General features: G+C 53.1%; 1 protein-coding gene and 2 long non-coding RNA genes across 8 annotated transcripts in view; 2 read left to right on the top strand and 1 right to left on the bottom strand.

Annotated features, from left to right (window-relative positions):
* LOC134472981 (uncharacterized) overlaps nucleotides 1-8,025 on the top strand; it is a 28,301-nt gene extending 20,276 nt beyond the window's left edge. For all 4 annotated transcript variants that reach the window (XR_010043052.1, XR_010043051.1, XR_010043053.1 and 1 more), the window contains 2 exons: nucleotides 6,493-6,713; nucleotides 6,848-8,025. This is a non-coding gene — a long non-coding RNA (uncharacterized LOC134472981). The remainder of the gene's footprint in view (nucleotides 1-6,492; nucleotides 6,714-6,847) is intronic.
* On the bottom strand, nucleotides 1,244-12,436 carry Tinagl1 (tubulointerstitial nephritis antigen like 1). 3 transcript variants are annotated; one of them, XM_003471091.4, is made up of 12 exons: nucleotides 12,309-12,436; nucleotides 11,440-11,760; nucleotides 10,553-10,616; nucleotides 6,758-6,850; nucleotides 6,467-6,581; nucleotides 5,329-5,452; nucleotides 5,097-5,247; nucleotides 4,798-4,987; nucleotides 4,647-4,692; nucleotides 4,290-4,413; nucleotides 3,397-3,442; nucleotides 1,244-3,291 (listed from the first exon to the last, which is right to left on the bottom strand). In XM_003471091.4, the coding sequence occupies exons 2-12, from the start codon at nucleotides 11,750-11,752 to the stop codon at nucleotides 3,151-3,153; spliced, it is 1,407 nt and encodes a 468-aa protein (XP_003471139.1). In that variant the 5' UTR covers nucleotides 11,753-11,760; nucleotides 12,309-12,436; the 3' UTR covers nucleotides 1,244-3,150. The 3 variants fall into 3 exon arrangements, 2 of the variants coding, with proteins under 2 accessions (XP_003471139.1, XP_013009602.1); XM_013154148.3 differs by having other exon boundaries at nucleotides 11,440-11,848; nucleotides 12,309-12,363; XR_010043049.1 differs by lacking the exon at nucleotides 12,309-12,436 and having other exon boundaries at nucleotides 3,152-3,291; nucleotides 4,154-4,413; nucleotides 11,440-12,066.
* LOC134472982 (uncharacterized) lies at nucleotides 10,627-23,675 on the top strand. The gene is made up of 6 exons (XR_010043054.1): nucleotides 10,627-11,154; nucleotides 21,079-21,284; nucleotides 21,688-21,822; nucleotides 21,907-22,107; nucleotides 22,484-22,581; nucleotides 22,680-23,675. It is a non-coding gene; the product is annotated as an uncharacterized LOC134472982 (long non-coding RNA).
* The last annotated feature ends 276 nt before the right edge of the window (nucleotides 23,676-23,951 follow it).

Below are 23,951 nucleotides of genomic sequence, written 5' to 3'. Positions count from 1 at the left end.
GTAAAGTATTTAGGTTAATGGGCTGTCAGAAATTTGTGGTCAAACAATAAATGCTTAACTGATTATGAAAACTTCTATTACAAGATCAGACTCAATCTCTGAAGATGATCACCCCTGTTATTATCTATTGAGCCCTTAAACTCCAAGCACTGAGCGAAATGTTAGCGCGCTTTATTATGTAATCCTCTCCTCAGCCGGTTAAGGATGGGCAGCTCTATCCAACGCTGCACAGACCCGTGTGGATCACGCAGACCAGGATTCAAACTCAGGTTTGTCTTAAAATTCATGCACTTGGCTCAAAGAACCCAAGGCCCTAGCACCAAGAGACACACAGCAGGAGCCGAGGGTGCCAGATTTCCCCAAGGCAGACTCCAGGCAATAATGTGGCTGGGGCGCTTATGGCCACTCTCTAATGACAGGCGCGTCACCAGGTCGCAGAGTCCCGGGCTGGCTGGGGAGAACACACCGCACCTGCTGAGGCCTCCCCAGCCTCCTCCCACCATCCATCCCGGAGAAGCGCAGACCGTGGAGGGGCTGGCCCTACAAGGTTCCGGGTGGGTTGCGCAGGGCGGAGCAGAGCCGCAGCCTCCAGGCCCGCCGCCCCATTCCCCTCCCTTCCCGGGCTGCTTCCGCCAAAGATCCTGCAAGAAAATTCCAGCCTCGCCCTGGCCGGCCAGCCGCCCCCCAGCCGGGTTTTTCCAAGGAGCGTCCTGTGGGTGCCGCCCCTGCGCTGTCCTGGGGCTCACGGGCCAGGCCGGCACCGTCCCAAGGCCACCCGTCATCCCTGACTCCTTAAGGACCAGTGGGCGGGTCAGGAGAGCCGGCTCGGAACGTCCTGGCAAACAGGAAACCAGACAAAGGGACTGCTTATCGGAACGCCCAGCATTCCTTTCAGGTGATCCCCGCAGGCTGGGGGACGCTGCTGGAGGGGCTGCCTGGGCCCCTGGAGGAGGGAGTCCCAGCCAGCACCAGGTGATGGGTGACCCAGGTGACAGGTGATTTGGTGACATGGCCACCCCTGCCTTTGCTGCCAGCTGGGGTTTGGGCAAGGTGGAGTCCAGTAGTTGCCCCTGTCCTGCCCCTTCCCAGAAAAGCAGGGACACCAGGTGGCACCTGCCTGTCACCAAAATGTTGAGTTTAACCTGGGCTGGGTGCTGCTGCGTCTTGCAGGGATGTTGGCTCTTGGATGCTTCCCGAGTTTGGCAGGGAGGTTTGCAAACAGGACTCGGGAAGAAAGTAAAGATTTCTAGCAAGTATGTTTATTGGGGACAGACATAATACACTCTAGACACGGCTAACTTTTATAAAAGGAAGGACAGTACACTTGGGAGAGCTGTAAGTGGACAGAGCAGAAGTGACAACTGTTAGCAATGAAAGCTCAGCCTCAAGAAGGAGCAGGAGGTCCAGGGTTGGCTCTTCTTTTACTTTTGGAGAGCTGAAGGGGGATAGCAGGGAGTGGTAGCTTCTGTCCAGTCAGCTGTGAGTCTCCTCCCCGTGTGCGAAGGGGAGTCTTTTTGAACTTATATGGTCTTAGTCTGAACAAGCATGGTGGCCACAGCCCATTAGGGAAGTCAAAACACTGCCATTCGTGTATATGTAAATGAGGCCTAAGTAGGGTAACCAGGTCGCCATGGTCCAGCTTGAGGCCCAAGCCTCCAGGTGTGACTATGGGATTAAAAACTGTAAGATTGGATAGGGTGGGGAATTGGCAAGGGGAGGGCTTCCTTCCAGGAAGCTTGGGGGCTGCAGACTCAGGAAATCTAGACCATGGCCTTTCTTAGAATCCTGCTTAGGGCTCTGCTGCTCGTTTCCCAGCTCCAGCTTATTTCTGGACAACTACCTACTCTATCATGCCTAGAAGCACAGGCTGCTAAACCTATGGAAGGCAACCAGGTGAAAAAATGGGTTGGAGTCCCTCAGTCATTCCACACACGGAAAAGCCAGCGTACAGCAGGGGAACCCATGGGGTCAGCAACCACTGAGGAACCAGACCCAAACCTGCCCTCACATAACTTCCAGCTCAGAGGAGAGGTAGGCAGACACTCAGGTAAGCTACTTACTGGGTGAGAGGAAAGCACCACATGAGCTGAAGGAGGGGGTGTTTGGGGCTGGGTGGTTTGGAGTGGTCTGGAGGATCTTGGGTCCTTTGTGCTAGAGCTGAATTTGAAATAGGATGGGGTGGTGGCACAGAAGGGCATCTGAACGAGGACACATGTAAAAATTCCTGTGGTCTGCATATGCACTGACCATCTGAGGGGCTGCCTGGGCACTGGACAGGTCCTGAGGACCATGAAATCCAGGCTGAGGTCTGAGGGCTGGCAGGTGGAGTGAGAAGAGGGCTCCCAGGCTGCACAGCGTGGCCTGGGAGATGGGGAAGGTGAGAGCCCTTTGCCTGGGTGGCTTGGAGATGCTGACCTGCAGAGACGGAGGGCCCGGCCCCGTGGGGCGGTGTCCCCCCTGCCTCCTGGGACCTGGTGCCAGTTCTGCTAATTGATGGATTGGGTCCTCCTTGGGCAGCTGACTCAGCGTCTGAATGTTGGTTCCTAAGGTCCACATTTCTCTGGGGGTCAAAGGCCTTGCCATCTCTGCCCTGTCTCCAGAGAGGTCAATGCCCTGGGAGCTGACAGTTAGGACTGGATGGAACCTAAGAATTCTAGTCCACCCATCCCTACCAACCAACCACAGCTCGGCCAGTCCTGTCTGCCGTCTAATTCTGGCCTGGGCCTCCACTCCTGGAGGGTCCGAGATACTGCAGTTATCAATACTTTGGTTTTATTTTAAGATAGTGAAAAGAAAAATAAATATCTTTGAAGAATAAGAATACAGGAGTGGGGTGAGGGAGTGCACCTGGAGACTGGGGGGGCCTGGCTTCCAGGGTCGTTGGCTGGAGGGCCAGGGATGTGCAGCTTCCTCCTCCCTGGGCAGGCCCTGCTGCAGGCGCGCTGGAAGTCTGAGAGCTCCGCCAGCCTTGCCGGCCCTACTCCCAGGCCGGCTCCCAGGCCCAGCGCTTTGTCAGCGGATCTGGGATTAGAGCTGGCGCCGCCCGTACCCCAGGCTCTGTCTGACCCTGGGCACTCCACCCGGGGGCTCTTCCACCATGCTCTCTGCCGAGACCACCAGCCAGGCCTGGCTTGGCCTGGTGCCCACACCTCAGCGATGACCCATGTCCTCCATGCCCACGCGGCCCCAGACCCCCAGCACAAAACTCTCGATGTCACACTCGTTGCTGCCACGCAGGATGCGGAAGTGGCCCCTCTCACCCCAGGACGGGCCCCAGGAGTTGGCTGCAGTCTGGGAATGAAGAGAGGCCCATGAGGAGGGGAATGCGAGTGGGGTGAAGGAAAGGGGAAAAAAAAGGGACAAGGCCTCGGGGCGCCCTGGCTGCTAGGCACTCACCCAGTATTTGAGCGTCCTTCCATCAGGCAGCGTCTCCTCTCCCCACCTGAGGACAGAGCGAGGAGGGTGAGGACTGATTGCACCTGCTCTCGGGGGCTGGAACCCTGAGGCCTCCCCGTGCAGGCTTTGTTGCTTTTGGAACTTGAGTGCATCCTGTAACCTGGCTAGTCTGTCCCTCACTTCTCTGCCTCAGTCCCTACATCTCTAAATCTGTATTCCTGAGCCCATCAAGAGGGAGCAAAGGGCAAGGAAAAGAAGGGGGTCTTAGGCCTGTGAGATGGGAACTCACATACCTTTCCCTTCTCTCTCTTTCTCTCTGTCTCTGTCTCTGTCTCTCTCTGTATCTCTCTCTCTGTCTCTCTACCTCGGGTAGCCAGAGTGTATGGGTGATAGGGACCAGAAGGAAAAAACTTAGCAAATGTGGATGCCTTAGGGGCCCCGAATCCCCACTGGAAGGCATATCTTATCGGTTGGAGGTATCACTGGCTGCTAACAACAGTCAGAAACTCCTAACATCAGCAATGACCCTAACATCTCCTGCTGTATTGGAGGGGCATCTAGGGGCTTGGAGTGACTTGCCCAGGTCACTCAGTTAGTCTGCCACTGTTGGGACAGGTGCCAAGATGGAAAGAGGTTAAGCAACTCTTGGATCCTTGTCTCTGTTTCTCTGGAGTTATTCTGTCCCCATGTATGAGGAAGGACTGTTCCCAGAAGCCCTTCAGTAGTTCCCCATTCACAGTGCGATCCAGGGCCACACCTTCTTCTTTCAGAGTCTTCCTTTGGAAATTAGAAAGCAGTCCTGGCTTTGCAGAGATGATAGATTCAGAGTAGGTTTCCGTGGCCCCAGTGCAAGCCTTGCTGCTGCCAGGCACGTCTGCCCACAGGCCCCTCACCCTGTAATCTTGACTGAGTGGGTCCCGTGCCGTCTGTACTGCTCCGGCCTCGCCATGCTCAGGGGTGTGTGGCTGTAGATGCCGCCCTTGTACAGGAAGAAGTCCTCGTGCACCTCCATGAGCGCTGCAGGCAAGAGACCAGGGTGGGGCATACTCAGCCAAGCCCTTGGCCTTGTGGCTGTGTGCCAGAACCTCACCTTTGTGACTCTCCTGGGTCCCTGCAGGGAGGGGACATAGTTCCCATACTCCCAGCCCAGTGGTCTTGCTGCTTAATGCTATACAGCCCGTGTGGGCCACTGTGCCCAGTTTAAACAGGCACGTGCTTCTGGAGCCAGGCTCAGGACAAGCAGCATTTACCTTGGACAGGACCATTCTCCATCAGCTCTTTCATGATCTCCTTCTCCTGAGGGAGGGGATGGACAGGAGGGCATCCATTTAGAGGGGGGCTCCAGCCTTTGACCAACCCCTCCACCTTCTGCTTCTGCCCCTTGCCCATATGCAAACTTACATCAGAACCCAGACGGTAGGCAGGAGTGACCTGGTAGATGTCATTAGCATCGGTGTGGCTATTGGGGCAGCGGCGAGTGGCCTGGCGCTTACCCCGGCCCATAGCCCGGCTGTGCATCATGCAGGGGGGTGCTGGGCCAGCCTCGGCCTGCTCACGGCCAGAGAATGGATAGCAGTGGTCAGATACAACCCTGGGGAGGCAGCAGAAAGGAGCATGGATGGTGACGTGGTGCCACACAGCCCAAGCACTACCCACAGGGCATCCTATCTCATTCCCCACCCACACTCCCTGCTGCATACCCTCGACGGCGCAGGAACCACCAGGCACCATCGAGGTGCCCACCGCGGCACCCCTGCTGGTGGAGGGTGTCACAGGACAGCAGGTTCTGGGGTGACAGGAGAGGCGTCATGTGTCCCATAGAGTGGATTGAGACTCGATCAGATGCCACAGCTAATAGGGGAAACAGAGAGGCTGTCAGAGGCTGGGCTTTAGCTCTCTTCCCGTCTTGTGCCAGCCCAGGCCCAGACATACCTGCTGTGGAGAAGGCCCAGGAGCCTGCACAGTTGCCCTGGTCAAGCGGCTCATGGATCAGGTTAGGCCACTTCTCAGAAGCCTCGAAGGCTGTGGGTAGCACCTCCCCTGGAGCCAGCACTGTCTGCAAGGCAAAGGTGGTCCTGACTGTCTCCTGGCCTGGCCTGGCCTGCCTCTCAGGAGTCCAGGCATTGATGGCCCCTGGGAGTCCAGTGCCTTCTGCAGCCTACCTGCTGCTGTGGGGTTCTAGCTACCCCCAAATTAGATGTGACTAGAAGAACCAAGACCATTTAATGCCTCCCAAGTATCAGGAGGTAACTGGTTCCTAGAGGCAGCAACAGGGATGTGGTCAAGCCAGAGTCTTTGGCTTTCCATTCTCAACTCTGGCCTCCTTCCTCTGTACCTCCTGATCTGCCACACCCTCCTCCCCACCATGGTCTTGGCCTTCGGGCCTCAAAGGGCAGGGTAGGGAAAAGGCAGTAAAGTCTCGTGACCAGCCTGGCTGCCAAGACAAACAGCAGGAGACAAAAAATAGCCACAGGCCCAGGGGAGTAAGGGTAGGGGCTAGGGCTGGTCACCTTGGCCTTGGGCTGAAGTCCTTCCATGGGGAGGGCCAGCCACTGTCTTTCTCCTGGCTGGCACTGATGGGCAGACCCTCCAGCATGTCCCCCAGCCCAGTTCCACTGCAGCAAGCACCCTTCCTTACCCATTGATGGTTCGGGTCTGGTTCCCATCCCCACTGCCCCATTGCTGGGAAGGGATAAGCCCTGTCTTCCCTGGGGGTTTTGCTGAGTTGGCATTTGTCCTGAGAATTACTGCTTTCTGGCCAAAGCTGGAAGTGTGTCTGTCCCTCTTTTCGTAAAATATGAAGGTGACCTCCTGGCTCCTTGGGCCCTGACCCAACTGCACTGGGGCCAGAAGCATTTTTCCCAGGCTGAGCAGGGCGGAGGGCCTGCTGGGATTACTACAGAGCTCAGAATCCGAGCTCAGCATGTCTAGCGAGTCTCTTCTTATTAATCACAAAGAGGAAACAAAGCCCAGAGGGGAATGATCTTTCCAGGGACACACAGTCTCTTAGTAGGGGACAACATCCCCCAAGAAAAGGCAATGGTAGGCTTGTGGGCAAGGGTGGACTTACATAAATCTCATTCATGTTCATGACAGAGGAAGATGGACGGATGGTGCCCAGGCGGTAACGGATGCCCTCATCCAGCGTCATACCCCAGAAGGCGCTGTGGTTCCCAGCCTGCCACCTGAAGAAGAAGGGGCGGGGCAGTCACAGACCTGCCAGAAGTCCCAGGGTTACGTGTGTGAGTGGGAGACACACACACAAAATCTGAGCGGGTTGCCCAGCATGACGTGCATCTCCAGCAGAGCGCATGTGTGTATGTACACAAGTGCCCGCTGGGGGGTGGCCAGGGGGTCTCACCCGTAGTCACCCTGGTTGATGGCGTTGATCATGTCTGGGTCCACTAGGCATGGCTCCTTGTCACACTCCCACTGTCTTTTCTCCTGGCAGGTGCTGGCGAGAAAAGGAGGGAATGAAAGCCTAAGTGGGGACCTGGGAACTCTCAGAAGAGACAAAATGGGCGTAGGATTCTGTACCAGCAACCAAAGGGGCAGCACCGTGATAATTCCCTCAGCCTGGTGGCTTTCAGTGTCAACTTCAAGCTTGTGACTTCCTCCTCCCCTCCTCTGCTTAGATCTCTTCCTGAACGAAGTCACGGATCGTGCTGCCACTTAGCATCACTAGGGAGTATCTAACACCAGATCAGACATAACGTACCCCAAACCCTATTCCGAATCTCCCTCACTGCCGGCAACTGCATCCTTCCTGGGGCTCGGACCAGAAACTGGGCGTGGCCCTTGACTTTCTGTCCCATGCAGATCCTTGTGGATGCACCTTAGAAACATATCCAGAATCCAAACTGTGTGTCATTCTCTCCTGCTGCCACCACGGCCCAGTCACCTCTCACCTGGAGCTCTGCTCAGTCTCCTCGTTGCTCGGGGGCATCTGCTCCGTGTTACCCTATGTCCCCCTGGTATATTTATAACAGGGCTACCAGCGTGATCCAGCTAAACTTAAGTCATATCATGCCATTCCTTTGCCTGAAACTCTCCATTGGTTTTACGTCACAGAATAAGAGCCAAAGTCCTGAGGTGATGACAAGCCCTTCAGGATCTGTCCTCCTGTGCCCTCTGGAGTGACCCCGTCCTCTTCCTCCTCTTTCTGTTCTTTCTCCTCTTCCTCCTAGTCCTAGATATTTTTTGCAGTGCAGTGCAGATTGAGCCCAAGCTCTTCACACTGAGCTACACCCCTAGACTTTTTTTTTTTTGAGACAGAATCTCACTAAGATGCCCAGATTGTGCTTTAACTTTTAATTCTCCTGCCTCAGCCTCCCAGCATGCCAGGCTTACAGACGTGAACCACGCTTGGCTGTAGCCCTGGATTTTAAGGCTGCGGAGACCAGCTGTACCCCTGGCCCAGGGCCTTTGAGCTGCTCTACGCCCCACACCCGTGGTTCATTTTCATTTCTGCCAAGTGTTCATTCAAATGTCACCCTTTCCAGGGAGCCTCCTTCGGCGTTCCTCATGTGTTCTGTCTCATTTTCCTGGCCTAGTGGTTTCCTTACTGTGTCACCTCTTACTTATATTGTGTATGCCAGTTTCCTCATAAACTCTACATCTTTGAAGGCAGGTACTGTTTGGCATCTTAACTGCCTATAAAAACAAGCAGCAGCGCACGGAGCTACCTGGTACGTACTTGTGGAATAAATGATGAACGGGTGGGTGGAGGACTGAGGTAGTGTGGTGAAAGCCCGGGTTCTGGAGTTCAGATCCTGGATTCTGAGCCTCGCTAACTAGTCATGTGACCTTAGGAAAGTTATTTAAATTCCCTCCCTCAGTGTCCTAGTTAATAATAGTACTGCTTTCCAGGGATTACATGGCAGGCTGGTGAAGCACTCAGCACAGGCCTGGCCCATTGTCAGGGCTCAGAATTGTTCTCCACTAGATTGTTCTGTCACAGGAACCCCCAGGCCCCCCTCTCTTGAACTTTAGACTCATATCCAGCTGATTTCCCAGCACCTCCGGACAGGTAAAATAGTCACAGATCTAAATTAGTCCCCCGGCCCTCCTCAGCTCAGAATGCAGCACCTAGCTATTCAGATCTGAGTGTCGTGGGGTTTGTGGTGTGCCCCACAGGTATCCCATTGGCAGCCCTGGGCATGGCATGTCGCTTCGCCCTTCCGCTACCAGCTTTCTCTCCAGTCCCCCTCCCCTCTCACCTGGGCAGGACAAGCTTCCTGATCAGGTCTCTCTCTCATCCCCCACCACACTCAACAGTGCATCCCCACCTGCCCTAAAGCGGAAGTAAGCAATGAGCAAGGTTAGCCAAGTCACACGTTCTCCAAGGGGCTCCCGCAACACTCAGGACAAGCCCCTGCCGCCCTGTGACCCATGGCCGCACCTCCGCACGCTCTCCCTGCTACTCCGTGCACTCAGCTCCCAATGAAATGATCCTGTCCTGTCTCCCGCCTCCTAAACGCTGTGCCCTTGCTTGGGCCTAGGCACCTGTCCTGTCCTCTACTCACTCCTAGGTGTCAGCATAAATGTCCCTTCCTCAGAGTGGCCTTCCCTCTTCTTGTGGTCTCCTCCCCATTCTAAACTGGGATCCACATTGTGTTCTCTTCCCCACCACAACAGCATGTCATGGTACATCTGTGACTTTCCACGTCCTTTGCTCCCATGGGACCAGGACTGTGTGTGTTGTATTCTGGCTGCAACTCCTGGGCCCCGCACAGTGCCTGAGATGCAGCAGGACTTAATAACTAGGTGTTGGCCAAGGGCTTGAATTCTATGCATTCTGCGATGCTTTTACAAGCTCATAACTCTGCTATTACAAGATGCTAAACTGCTTCCTTCCAGGCCAGCCTGAGGCACCCGCCTCCAATGTCGCCTTATAAGGTGCCTTAAGGAGAGCCAAGCCCCAGTATGGCTGGCTCTGCAGCCCCAAGTGAGCGGGTGGCTCAGAGAGGGCCCAGAGAGTTTGCGTAGGTGTGGAGACTCCTTGTCCTCACTTTCCCCACGGGCACATTGAGCAAGGGTTACCGGGGCCCTCGGGCTGCATCCCTAGAGTGCGCACAGGGTTGGTAGATGCATCAGTGACGCCTCCACCTTCTCTCAGGTGTGGGGGTGCAGGGAACACGGCCCGGAGCCATCCTGAGGGGCAGGCAGGGGTTGGTCAGTGCTTTCTGGTCCCCACCTCCTATGCCCCGGGGCTGCCTGAGCAGGTCTAGACAGGACTGGTGGCAGCAAGTTTCAGCATTCCAGAAGGGGCCTGGGACAGGAGTGGGAGACTGTTAACCCCTCAGTGTCCACCCTGTCAGGACTTGCACAATCCTGCAGGCACGCCCTACCCTTCTGAACACGCGCACCGTGCACATGCACATTCTCTCACCCTGACACATGCTGACCCGCACACACGTGTCCCTGCGCTGTGACCCAGGCACCCCTCACCCCAGTGAGGCAATGGAAACAGCTTATGGCAATGCATTCCAAAAAGTTTCCCGTCCCTGGGGCCTCTCCATCCCAGGCAGGGACTGGGTGGAGAATGGGTGCGGGGCATCTTTCTCCAAGTCATAGGGACCCTGATATTTCCAGGAAGGCCTTCAGCTTGCCACCCACAGCCTCTCCACCTCCCACCTCAGACAGAGGGTGGAAGGTACCCGTGACCCCCTCTTCTTCCTGCCAGGAATGGTGGGAAACAGTGGCAAAGGGGGGCTGCATTCCAGGGAAGGCCCTGCAACAGAATGGCCAGCTGCTAGCTCAGCTATCCCTGACCCTTGTCTGGCCCAAAGCAACGGATGCTGTAGTCAGAGATTTCCTTCCTGGCGTCCCCTTCTTGGACTCTCCCGTGACAGCAAGAACAGTTGGGCCCTCAGCAGCCCTAGCTGAGCCAAGAGAGACAAGGAAGGGCTCCCAGCTCAAGGGTGGCACCTGCACGAGGCCGCCATGGCTTGTCACTATTAGGAATGTTGTCAGAATGCTCCTGTGTGAGTGAACATGCCCAGTGTGAAAATTCCCATGTCACAGATGAGGAAACTGAGGCTCACAAAGAGGATAGGACTTGTTTCTAGTAAATGAGTGGCAGGGATAGGATTTGAGCTAAGTCCGTTGGCCAGGAGGCCCACCATAAAACATCCTCTGTGCCCCAAACACTCACCAACGGTTACAGTTATCCCAGTACGTCCCGAAGACTGGGTAGATGCGATCCCCATGCGTACATCCTGGTGGGAGGAAAAAGGACAAGAAGTGAGGGGACGGGTTTGGAGGAGACGATGGTCAGGTCCTCTGCAGCCAGGCTACATCGTTAACACTTAGGGAAACTAAGCCAAGCTATAAATGAAGACATCTCCTGCAGTCTCACATACCAACAGCTACATGGCAAGTTATTCAGTGACTCCAATTTGGATGCCAGCCACAGCATTCCTGGGATCTTTTGCCACTTAAATGAGTTGAGGCTTGGACATGGGGCATGGCAAGGGCATGGGAAGTCAAGGTTCAGAGAAGGCAAGTGACGCTAAGATAGCAGAGCGCTTAGGAATAGCCACTCAAGGATGCAGTTCCCTAGCCCAAAGCCCCACCAAACTGTGGGAGGATTTACCGTGCTTCTATCAGACAGAAAAGTGCATGGAGAAGGCTGTAAGGAAGGGAGTTCAAACCACCTCCCAGCTATGACTCACCCCGGGGCACCAACTCCTGAGCAGAGACAGAAGAGCGGCTAAGATGCCCCAGCCAACCCCCATGTGCTTTATCAGTCCAGAGGTGAGTTGGCAGGTGGGGCCAGCCCCCTGCACATCTGGAATGGGGATGGAACTGGAGAAAGGGCAGAAGGCTGGCTGCCCCCACTTTGGGCCGACTTAGAACCCAACCACAGAACTCCTCTTTCGGTTTTTCAGGAGTCGTTAGACCACAGGGGGCCTTCCCGGGGAGTATAGGAAGTGGGGCTGTGTCTTTCCTAGAATCTACAAAGCCTCCCCCAGAAATCCCTGAGTAGCAACCTTGCTCAGGCACCTTGCTGAGCTCGAGATTGGTCATCTTGGTGCCTACCTTGGATCGGGGGAAAAGGAGGTGGCACGCCAAGGCAGGTGTCCCAGAAGTCAGGGCAGCAGTCAGAGACATTCCGGTTGCAGAAGGAGTCACAGTAACAGGTGGTGCCCAGGTAGGGCAGGGAGCAGTCATCAATGCGGCCAGTGCAGCACATACCCTGCTTCTTGCAATACTGGCCGTCCGCATCCCGGATGCCACTCAGATGCAACCCTGGTGCCAGCTCCCGGCGCCAGCGGCCCCGCCGGGCACCCAAGGCTACCTGGCCAGTCAGCAGAAACAGCAGCAGCAGCAGCCCCAGTGAACATTGCCACATGGTGCCTCCTGGGCCCCAGAGGGAGGTCAGGGGTCAGAGGTGGTGGGCATCAGAGATTCCCCGGTACAGCAAGACACATCTCCCCACTTCCTGGAACTGAGAACCCACGGAGTCCAGCGCTTGATTCCTCAGTCCCCAGCAGGACACAGTCCAGGAGTGGCTGCCTGTGTGCCCTGGCTTCTCGGGGGAGGAGATTGGGCAAGAAATAGAGCCCCTCCCTGCCCTGAATAGGAACTGTCAAGGAAACGGGGGCTGTGGCATTCTCGGGGCTCCCACCTAGCACCCATCCTTCAGACCAAGGTCTTCCCTCCCATACCAGGTCCCTCTGCCCCTCCATCATACCTGTCCTGTGTCCTTAAATTTGTGCCTCCATAACCCACCCCCCAGCCACCTCCTGACCAGTCCTCCCGTCTCCTTCTGCCCACTTTCCTGTGTGCCCCTCTGCTCCTCTCTACTCTGCGTCTCTGGCACGCGTCCTGGTGCCTCTGCCTGCCCCCTCCTCCCTTCCCTCTCTGGCTGTCTACACCCTCTGCCCTCTGAGCCGGAGCGTCCCTACCTGGTGAGGGGTGTGGGCTGGGCCCAGACTGCCCTCCGCCTCCTGGCTCTGTGACTGCCTGCCTGCGACAAAAATCAAGTGAGGAGTGAGGAGTGCGGGGCGGGGCTGCTTTTGCACCGCCCCATCGCTGTGCCCGCCCCCGTCTCTGGCTGTGAGAGGGAGGAGCCGCTCGTTTGCACCTGGAGTGGCCCCTAACACGTCTGCCCCGGGCTAGCTGAGTGGGCGAGTCTGAGGACCATGAGCGCTGATTGTCCTCCCAAGACTTCTCAGTGAAAGCCATTCCTACAACTCAAGCAAGAAGGATCATGGTCAGACACCAGGAGGGACTTCTTCATGGGCTTTGTCAAGGGGTTAGCAGCTCTCCTAGAGAAAGAGAGACAGGGTGCCCCTCAGCTCAGTTTTGGGCATGATCCGGAGGATGGTGGGGGGTATCTAAGCCTACCTGTGGCCACTCCATAAGAAACATACCCATGCTCCCCTCTTCACAGTGACCCCAGGTTTGAGGCCACCCCAAAGTACCTCAGCCCTTGGGAATGCTTGGAATCCTGAGGAGGAGGAGGAGGAGGAACCTGGAGGCGCCCTGGAGACTCATCTCCAGGAGACAGGTGTGGGGTGGGGTGGCTTTGCACCTCGTAGCCTCTCTTGGGTTCCGCTAGGGTACCTTGCCAAGCACCGCCACCCCGTGGAACACATGGACCATCCTCCTTGGCACCTGTCCCTTCCAAGGGCCTGAAGGCGTGAACCCTGCCAGCTGGCACCCCCTGCAGAGCCCCTCTTCCTGCCTCCAGGCCTAACCCTTCCTTTGCCCAGGCTGGCATGGGCACTGAACAACGAGGCTTCTGTCCTGCCAGGCCTGCCTGCCGTCACCTTTTACCCCATTGTGCAACGGCCCCCTTCCGACAGGTTGGGTCCAGGCCAGAGGACTGTGTGGGACAGGGAGGAAGAGACTGTACCTGGACAGATCCAAATCTCCACACCCCCCAGGGAAGCACTGGGGCTCCTTCCCCTCTGACCAACCTCCCTATACCCTCTTCCACCCTGGCACCCTGAGCTGGCCAGCCCCTGGCAGAGAGGAGAGACTGGGACAATGGGCACTTGTGGCTGGGTTACCCCCTGCTAGGGGGCATCAGGGCTGAGTCATCAAGGATGTCCTGTCCTGGTGGCAGGGCCAGAGCGGGAATGCTCTGGGGCTCCAGCGTTGGCAATTACATGCCCATGGGCTACCCATCTGCTCTTGCAGAGATCTGAGAGGACGAAGCCTGAAAGAGAAACTGAGGTTCAAAAGAACAGACTTATCCAAGGTAGGCCAGACAGAATACAGGCTCCCTACTCGCTACTGACCGACTCCTCTATCATAGTCACCCTTAGGCACCCACTGCGAGTCTCAGCACCCTCCAGGTTGGGAAGTCCCTTTCCCTATCTGACCTCCATTCCTCCTGCTGCAAGGTGAGTCCCTAAGGACTTGGTCTGTGTCATGTTCTTTCCAGGAGGGCAGAGGCTGCCTTTGGGATTCGCTCAAGTGCCAGCTTTCACAGATCACTTTCAGGGGCAGGAACCCTCTTTTGCTCAGCATCGCCCCGTGGGCTGCCTGTGTGAGTCTGTGTTGTATTGTGTGTGTGTCCAGGTAGCTGGGTGAGGGGTGTTTTTGCTCCAGTGGCTGTCAGTCTATGTCTGTTTGTCCTGTCTGCCACGCGCCTGTGGACGTGTGTTTGGACACTTTGTGTCCTGGGGCTGGTCCTGTGGTGCTGGTCTGTGTCTGCTTGTCTGCCATCTACCTGTCTGCCTGCCATGGACCTGTGTCCTGTGCCTGTGTGGCTGTAGAGATGTTGTCTCTGTCAGTCATGCCTGTGAGTGTTGCCTGTGTGTCTCTGTGTGGCTGTAGGGCTGTTCTTGCATGTGTTCACCTGTCTCCTGGATGTCTGTGTGCCCATGCCAGTGAGTGCCTGGTCTGTCTGGGGGTTGGTCTGTCTGCTTCTCCTTGGCTGTCTTTCTACACAGGAGGCAGCAGAGCCAGGCGCTTGGCGCCAAGCCTGCTTCGGCGGAATTGCGTGACTCACTGGGTTCCTTGACCAAGAAGCAGAGGAAAGGGCAGGGCCCGGGGGTACTGGACACCTCACTTTCCTTTTCCATGGACCCCTCCCTCCTGGTGACTCGTTCTCTATCTCTTCTCCGGAAGTGGGCCTTGTCCAAAGGCTCAGGACCGAGCAACAGGCCTGGGTCACCAGAAGGACTTTGCCAAGAGTCTTCTAGAGGCAGGTGGCCTGAGTCTCCACGGTGACTGCGTCCTTCACGCAGGACCCTAGGCAGCACTGCCTGTCTCTGGGTCTTGGTTTCCCATCCATACCCAGAGGCTCCCAGAAGCTCTCTGGGGTGCTTTTTTTGCTATGGGGCAGGGGAAGCCAGGACCCAACTGAGGACACCAGGCCTCCTCCCCTTTTCCCAGGGACCCGAGGCTGCTCCTGTGCTGAAATCCTCCAGCCACTCTGGGCACCCAGGATGAAGCTGTCTCCAGAAGCTGAGCAGGGCAGTTGTGCTCCTGAGCCCCTAGCTAAGGACCCAGTGCTACACTGGGTTCAGATGCCTGGGTCCCTGATCCAGGTAGGACCAGGAGTTCCATGTGGCTCCCTGCGTTGGCTGGACACACTCAGAGCTAGGAGCTCTGGGGCCACACTGTGATGTGCTGGGCTCCCCTGGGCCCTTGGATTGTTTTATACAAAACACCCACAAAGTTAAAGAACGCTGTGCTGCCAGAGCAGGCCAGAGCATGTGGGAGATAAGATCCCAGGCCAGGTGGAGGTATGCTGTGCCATGCCATGCCATGCTGTATGCTTTGACTTTTTTCATTCATTGGACAACTATTTTTTTAGACATTAGCTGCATGCCATGCTCTGTGCTGGGTGCAGAGTGCTTAGGGTTAAAGCAAACAGACACAGTTTCCATGACTGGAAAGTGTCCCATCTCATAGGAAGACAGACACAGAACCGAACACAAATGAGATCAGAAGGTCATTCTAAAATGTGAAATGCTATGGAGACAGCCACAGAGCACAAACACATGGAGTCGTACGTGGCCACAGGGGCTGAACTCCAGGAGGGAGGGGGTGGAGGAGCAGCAGGTACCTGGGAGGAGGAAGCCTCCTGCAGGCCCCTCAGGCTGCAAGAAGGAGCTGGAATCATCTTCTGTCACTGAGGAGATTTAAATGTGAGAGTGAAATAGTCTGATTTACATGGGCGAAAGTTTCCTCTGGCTGAGCTTCAGAGCAGATGACTGCAGAGTAAGAGTGGATTCACAGAGGCCAAGGTGTCACTCAGGCCAGTTGTGCTTAGGTCTGAACCTGGCTGGCGATGGTGGCCATCGCAAGTGGACCCATTTAGTGCATATTGTGGAAGGGAGGAGAAATCCCAGAAGGTTGCTGGGTTTCTAGCCTGGCAAGTAAAGATGGCTGCAAACCTCTGCTCCAGCAGAGCGCAGTGGCACACATCTGTAAGTCTACCTGCTCTGGAGGTGAAGGCAGGAAGATCACTTGCTCTCGGGGACTGAAGGCCAGACTGGGCCACATAGCCGGCTCCTATTTCTACCTAAATCTGGCAGTAAGGAAGGAGTCGTGAAGTAAACAGAGCAGGAGTGGCAGGTAAAGAGAAAACCAGGTGAGTTCAGCTTATAGAAGTGGAAGGCCAGGCTTGGGGCTACATGCCTGTAACCTCAGCATTCTGGGAGGCTGAGACAGGAGGACTGAAAGTTCAAGTCCAGCTTAGGCAAATTAGTAATTTAGTGAGATCCTGTTGCAAAGTAAAAAAGGGATGGGGCTGGAGCTCAGTGAGAAAGCCATGGGTTCAATCCCCAGTACCACACCCTTAAAAAAAAAAAGTCACCTGAACAAGGTGTTTCCAGGAGGAGGAAGGGGGCTGGGGTGTAACTCAGTGGTAGAGGGTATGCCTAGGAGAGGCCTTGAGTTTAATCCTAGCCCCGAGGAAAAAGGAGGAGAGATGAGTTGCAGGAACCCCACAAATGTCATTGTGGCCAGAAGGCTGGGAGTCCACAGGAGGCTGGAGCTGGTATCAGAGAGCAGCAGGGTGATCACCCAAGAGAGGAAGCCAAAGTGAGGCTGGAAGAGGAAGAGATACAGGACCATGGCTTGGGCACGAAGCCATTATCACTCTCAAGGCCTTTAGAGAAACTGACAGTGCTGACCTTGAATTCATAATGACCCCAATATCTATTGCACAGAGCAGGTACTAAACACAGCCCTTATCCCCGCTAATCCTTTTAGTGCCACCTTCCACATTAGAAAGTCAAGGCTCAGAAAGACTCTCTGGCTTGCCAGAAGTCACACAGCTGCTGGGGACAGAGCAGGAGTTTGTCCTCACCACTCCCTCCCTCCAGCTCAACCGCGCAGCTGCCTCTGCAACAGCCATAGAGGTCTCAGGACAAAGTTCGCGCTCACTTAGGAGTGTCTGAGGTCACCAGTGATAGCTGAAAATGGGGAAATGCAGGAGAGAGAAACATCTTGCTTTCCCCGGCCCATCAGATTTTAGCACCATGGTGCCGGCAGACAGCGGAACCCAAAGAGCCTCTGGGTATTGTTTCCTTGAAGCCAGTTTGCTTCTTAAATCGCCAATTGTACATCTCTATGGTTAGATCACTAGTTCTTTCATTACTCCAAGAGAAGACTCCTAATTCTTCATTTCTGCTGCCCTTCAATCAGCATCACCTTCTTGAGAATGCTGCTGGGAGCACTCAGCTTAGCCAAGATCATCTTTGGAACCGCTGTCCCCAACTGACTGTGTACAGGAAAATTTCCACATCTCACTTGGCGTTTCCCGGAAGTCTTGATCACTATAACCACAAATATTAATAAATAAAAGAGTCCCAAAGATCCAAGGGGCCACCCCATAGCCACAAGCATGTCTTACAAAAACTTTCACTTTTGATCCCTACAATGGTGGGGTAAACACCAGCCCAGTGAAAAAACTCACTTCCTCATGTTCCAGCATCTGGGTCCTCATGGAAAATCCCCTGGTGTGACCTAAAGGGTCAAATCAGTCCAACGGAGGCTTTCCAAGGACTGCCCATGTCCTGACTCTGGGAAGCCATGAATGTGACCTTATTTGGAGAAGAGTCCTTACAGGTGTAATTAAGGCCCTGGAGATGAGGCGATTGTCCTGGATTATCTAACCAGGTCCTGAGTCCACTGATGATTGTCCAGGGAGACTCACAGAGGACATAGATGGAAGAGGAAGTGGCAGTGGTCACAGAGGCAGAGGCTGAATGTTCTGCATCCTCAAGTCAAAGAACACCCAGAGGCACCCAAAGCAGACAGAGACAAGGAATGGACTCTCCCACGGGGCTGTGAGAGGAAACGCAGTCCTGCAGAGACATTCAGTCTTGGGACTGCTGGCCTCCCATTAACTAGGAGAAAACAGATTTTGCTTGTGATAAGCAGCCAAGTTGGGGGAATTTGTTCCAGGATCCCAAGGGAACCAGCTCAGTAATCTTCTGTTTCAGGGATGTACGTGGCCCGTGACCCCGTGTGTCTACTGCAGGGTGCCCAAGTCACAGCCAGGGCAGAGCGGCCCAGCACAAAGCAGCCCATGTGAGCCAAAGCAGAGCTTCTGCAGTGAACAGACTCCCATGCGGGTTAGGAGCACAGACTCCAGAGACAGATGAAGCGGGTTTAAACCCACTAAGCAGCAATGCAACCCAGGAGGGCACATTTCTTGAAGCTCCCTGCCTCAGTTTCTCCACTTGTAAAATGAACAGTGCCCCCTACAGGGAAGTTGTGAGAATTTTTTTGAGTTTATAGACTCAGGGTACTGGAATGGACAATACCAACATCCCTGATGCACAAAATAAGCATCTGCCATTATTAAAACTACACAGATCCAGACAGACATGAACTCTGAATAGTCAAGCAGACTCACTATTCACAGCCCACCAGTGAAAACCATCTGAAATTAGCATGAATGGGTATAGTAGACTTCTAAAGTCCAATTGCACTAAAACCAGATTAAGCCAGTCAAAACAGGATTAGAGCAGCCAGTCTGGAATCTGCGCACGCCCGCTTGCACCCACATGGTCTCTGTATGCTCTGTGCCCATCCGTTCGAGCAGTGGCCAACAGCCTCAGGTCCCTCAGGAGCCTGTGCAGGCACAGAGCTTGGAGGGGATATAGAAAGACCATTTCCTTGTTGGGAACAGAACCAGTGTGATCGCTTAGAGAAGCACTCAAATGCCTCTGTCAGTGCATGGCTCTGATAGACATCCAAATCCAGCTCCACACTAACTAAACAGGGGCAGGATATGTGCACGGTCCAGAATCCTGAGGGTCTTATGAGACAAGGTAATTATGAGGTGTAGTAGAGCATGTGAGTATTTAGGAGTGGTCAGAACCCCCCACTCCCGCTGCCCCTACTCTAGTCCAGGGCAGGGTGGTGATTTCCTCTAGGTAGAAAAGCAGGTGGGGAACTTCAAGTGAGACCAGAAGGACCCTCAGAAGCCCTAGCCCTCACCATCCTTTGCCCTCTGCAACACACCAGTGGCACATTCCTGACCCTCCTCCCTCCTAGCAGGGAGAGCTCAGGTGGTATCTACCTGGGAGCAGCAGCTGGGAGAAGTGTCCAGAGCTGGCAGAGTGTCTCCCCTGGTCACTGTCACTGCATGGTTGATTGGACACAGATGTGTTTTGGCAGAAGGAGGCGGGCAGGTCAAGGGCCTGCCTGTGCATCAGAGCTCCTCAGTGCCAACCTTGGCTTGGTTGTGATGTGCTGTGGCATGACCTTGAGCAAGGCACCGCCCCGCCTGGGCCTCGCTAACCATATCTTAGATGAGAACGTGTCCTCTGTGGTCACTGAGGGTTTTAAACTCCTGTTAATTCAAGAGTTCATTCAGTCCAAGCCTCCCATTTGCAGGTGGTAGAACAGAGGCCTAGAAGGGGGGGGGGCACAGGCACATGGGCAGGAGGCACAGGGAGCTGTCCTCGTCATCTCCTGTCCATCTACCACGTGCTCGACAGTGCCCTTCTGTTCCTCTGCATGGAATGGTCTTTCCTGTACCCTGGGCACCTCTTAGCTATTTCAACCCCAGTGACCTTGTGGGACATTAACAGGTACATTTCAGAGGTAGAAACTGAGTCCCACAGACAAGACCTGCCCACACACAGCCACGTGAATCCTTCTTTCTAGGACTCCTAGTTCAGAGGGGATCAAAGACCAGCAGTCAAAGGACTTTGCGAAGGAATCAACCTTCCTGCCCAAGGTGAGGGAACAGGCTCAGGCCAGGAAGAAGGCAGGAGGGTAGTTGGTTATAGAGCAACCGCTGCCATTTGATTTTTTTAAACTTTTTATCGGTACCAGGGATCGAACTCAAGACTGCCTGCTTGCAAGGCAGGTGCTTATGCCACTGAGCTAAATCCCCAGACCCTTGCCATTTGATTTTTAATCCACTAATATGTTCTTCTGGTTCAAAACATGCATCCATAAAACAACAGTAAAAAATTCTCCCGCTCTCTCAGCTTCACTGCCCCTTGTAGCTTGTTCCCATCTGCTACAGGTCAGTTTTTATTAGCATCTCCTGTACTCTTTCAGAGTTTTTATACAAGTACGAAATTACTGTATATTTTTAACACCTCTTTTTATATAAAAGCGACACTGTTGGGGCTGGGGATTTAGCTCAGCGGCATAAGCGCCTGCCTTGCAAGCAGGCAGTTGTGAGTTCGATCCCCGGTACCGATAAAAAGGAAAAAGACCAAAAAAAAAAAAAAAAAAAAAAAGCTACACTGTGCTGTATCCCTTTTTAAAAAACTCATCACATATTTTCCTCAGTCATAAGACAGTTTCCTGGTTCTTTTAGATTACTGCATAACATCCTATATACAGGTTGAAAAAATTTCATTTAACCAGTTCCCTATGCTCGGACTTCTGTGTTGTTTCTATTTGTTGCTTTCCTTGTTTCTATGGTGCTAGGGCAGCATGCAGGGGCTGAGGCAAGCTAAACATGCACTCCCACCTGTGAGCTACAACCCCAGCCCACATGCACTCCCACCTGTGAGCTACAACCCCAGCCCACATGCACTCTCACCTGTGAGCTACAACCCCAGCCCTGGGGGATTCTTTGTTTTCTCTTATTTTGCTTTAGTATCACAAACAGTGCTGCAGTGAACAGTCATGTACATGCATCATTGTATATGTGTGCATACATAAAACTTATCACAGAATAAATTTCTAAAAGTGAATTGCAAGTATATTAGTTTTCCATTGCTACATAACAGAGTACGATGAACTAAGCAGCTTAAAACAACACCCAGTGAAGAGCTCAGTCTACAGCCCACACTCCGATATCATGGAGCATAGTCCTGCAAAACTGAAGTGTGGGCAAGGCTTAGTTCTTTGCAATTCAGAAATGTATTGTCCCCCCCGGGGAGTGCCCAAGGAGCTCCTCTCCAGCAGTGATGCACAAGCCTGCCTTCCCTTGTGTTGCTTAAAGAAAGCTATCGAGCTATTGGCTTTCAGCCAATCTGATAGGAGCTAAATTGAATGTCAGTGTATTTTTAATTTGGGACTACCTTCCGATGAGTAAGGCTGATCATTTCTTCAAAAGCGTAAGAGCCATTTCTGTTTCTCTTTCTTTGTGGCTTCTTGCTTTGAGGAGTAAGAAAGTTCTTTCCAACTCTGGAAGAAATCCAAGACTCTCCTATGTTTTGTTCTAGAGCTTTTATGGTTCCATCTTTTTATTCACTGGCCCCTGAAGCTGGAATTTTCTCATTTTCTCTGCAGGGAGTACAAAGCTGGACCCCAAGAGGTTTGGTGTCTCGGGGAGAGAAAGAAGGGGCCCTGGTGGTGCCCCCTGGTTGCTGTTGCTGGCCTGCCAGTCACCTCTGGCCCTGCCAGCCTCCTTCCCTTCCTCCAGCCCTCATTATACGGGGTACCCAAAGTTGAGAGGACGCTGCCCTGCTTGAGGGGCATCCGATCTAGAAGTGCAGGTAAGCACATGGCCAGGTGAGCCTGAAGAACCAGGCTGAGGGTACAGTGTGTATGGTGGGGGCAGTTTCTGGAGACGCTCTAGGGAGGAGCTGAGTCCTCAGGAGGAGGGAGTACGCAAGGGCAGTGTAGGGGAAGGGGAGTCGTGTGTGTGTGTGTGTGTGTGTGTGTGTGTGTGTGTGTGTGTGTGTGAACAGGGAAGAGGGAAAAACAACCAGGACCCAGACTGGCAAAGGTTGAATGAAGCACAGGTTCTTGAGGCTAAAACCAGGGTTTGACTTATTTCTGTGCTCCCCTCCTCTGTGCCAGAGGAGACATCAGCCAGAGTCAGACGAATGAAATGAAGCAGACGGGAAAGGAGACTTTGACTTCTAAGCTAAATCACATTCTCTTTACTTCTGACAGCGAGAAGCAGCCCAAAGGCCTGGGCTGTGCTGGCATCGCAGAATCTGGGCACCACTGCCCCCTGGTGGTGATCTAAGACTTCTCCGTGTCTGGGCACCCCCACATCAGGTCGCAGAGCAAATCCCTGAACCCAAGGTAAGCAGGAGGTTGAGTGGTCTCAGGAAATTGAAAAGCCATGAAGTCCTAGCCTGAAAATGTCTGATCTCAGTGGGCTCTCAGGGGCCCACATCTGGTCTGACTTTTTTACAGAGGGAGAAAACAAGTCTCAAGAGAGTAGTGCCAGGGAAGGAGGAGACCAAATTTGGTCTAAAACAGCCCTCACAGTTTGCAGCCTGGCTCTGTTTCTCACTGGTATAAGATTCCAGACAAGTGGCCTCACCTATCCACTGAGAATTGGCCCCAGGGTCTCGTACACGCTAGGTAAGTGCTTTACCACTGAGTTACAGCTTCAGCCCTTCTCACTGTATTTTGAGACAGGTCTCACTAAGTGACTCAGACCAGCCTTAGGCCTGCAATTGCAGTCATCTAGCCTCAGCCTCCTGAAGAGCTGGGATTACAGGCACAGTTTCTGGTCCTGTAAAGTGGAGTCTGATATCTGGTAGGCTTCTAAAACAATTCTACTGAAAACAATTTTTTAAAAAGTGCTGGGATACCAGTATAACCAGGGATAAGGGGTTATCAGAACAAAACTAATGGAACAACAGTAATTTAGAATAAACCAAGCAGGGAATTCATGCTCTGGGGACATTTCCTCATTCTGACTAGTGTCAAGCTGTTGTTTTCATGATTCCTCCAGGCAAGGAGCACAAATAAAGTTCAGAGCACAAAGTGGGAGGTGGAGTGGAAGGCCCTCCCAACAACAAGCTGGAACCCTGGACAGCCATACCCTTGGAGGTAAATCAGCCCCAGCACATCTTGCAACCCCATCTCATGTCCCCTGGGCGCTTTGTAATCTCAAACTTTGAACTTTTTTTTTTTTTAATCCATACCAGGGCTCAAACTCACGACTGCGTGCTTGCAAAGTAGGCGCTTATGCCGCTGAGCTAAGTCCTCAGCCCCCTCAAGCCTTGAACTTGCATGGAGGTGACCTGAGATCAGTTATGCTTTGGGCTCCTGAGAGAACCAAATGGAAATCTTTCAAGGGAGATGTCCTGAACCTAGATTCCACATTAGTCATATAAATAAAATCTCAAGCACAACGCAAGCACATGGTAAAAGACAGTCAAGCACAGGAAACAAAACTCCATGACAAGAACCAGAAGAGACAGGAGATAACAAAGACCAACCCAGAAAGAATTTAAACACTGGAATTATTTTTACATAGAATATACAACAGATACACTGAAACAAAAGATTAGCTCAAACCGGGGACCATAAAAAGTGACCATGGATTTGAAAAAAGGCAAATCTGAACTTCTAGAATTGAATAATACAGTAATTAAAAGTAAAATGCAAGTTTATATCAGACTGGGCATAGCTTAAAAAAGAATTGGCAATTTGAAAGTCAGAAAAAATGATCTGGAATGACCATGAGGAGACAGAAAGTGTAAAAAATACAGAAGAAATGATTTTAAAAAATGGAAAAATCAATGACAATAAGCATTTACCATTTCTTTGACTGAAATAAAAACAGATAAAATAATACACAGTGAAAAAGTGATATTTGAAAAACCAGTAGCTGAAAAATTCCCAGGTCTGATTAGACATTGATCTATAGATTCATAAAGCCAAAAAAATCCTAACTCAGACACAATTTTTAAAAATTAGGCTCAGATGGGCCAGGGGTTTAGCTCAGCGGCGTAAGTGCCTGCTTGGCAAACGTGAGGTCGTAAATTCAATCCCTGGTACAAAAAAAAAAAAAAAAAAAAAATCAGGCTCCGAAAAACCTACGTGCTATGTGCCCCCCGCTATGGCACTGTGGAAAAGGTGAAACCTTGGAAATGATAACAATGCCAGTGGTCGCCAGGGCTTAGGGCAAGGAACATGGATAGGTGAGCTAAGGAAACTTTTAGAACTGTGAAACTGTTTTTTACGGTGCTATAATGGTTCATCACTGAACCTAAAATCACTCTAAAAAATAAAATGTTATTTTTTTTCTTTTAAATTTCACCAATACATTCCATGGTGAAACAGCAGAATACCAAGGACAAAGCGAAAATCTTAAAATCTCCCAGGAAAAAATACAGATTATCTTCAAAGGAGTGAAGAAGTCTGAGCCCTACCATGTCAAGAGCAGCAGTGAAAGACAACAGAAAGATCATCTG

This window comes from Cavia porcellus, unplaced genomic scaffold (assembly GCF_034190915.1).
Source record: "Cavia porcellus strain 051 isolate PalLab524CR breed Dunkin Hartley unplaced genomic scaffold, mCavPor4.1 scaffold_25, whole genome shotgun sequence".
NCBI classification, from domain to species: Eukaryota; Metazoa; Chordata; class Mammalia; order Rodentia; family Caviidae; genus Cavia; species Cavia porcellus.
Note: the sequence above shows the minus strand (reverse complement) of the source record. Positions and strands in the feature narration are given on the sequence as shown.

Bases quoted from the DNA above. Each gene is read 5' to 3' on its own strand.
- Tinagl1 (XM_003471091.4), bottom strand. From the start codon at position 11,752: ATGTGGCAATGTTCACTGGGGCTGCTGCTGCTGCTGTTTCTGCTGACT. The intron at 6,582-6,757 runs GTGAGACCCCCT...CTTCTTCTTCAG, and splicing joins ATCAACCAGGGTGACTACGG to GTGGCAGGCTGGGAACCACA. The intron at 4,414-4,646 runs GTAAATGCTGCT...TCTTGCCTGCAG, and splicing joins GGAGAATGGTCCTGTCCAAG to CGCTCATGGAGGTGCACGAG.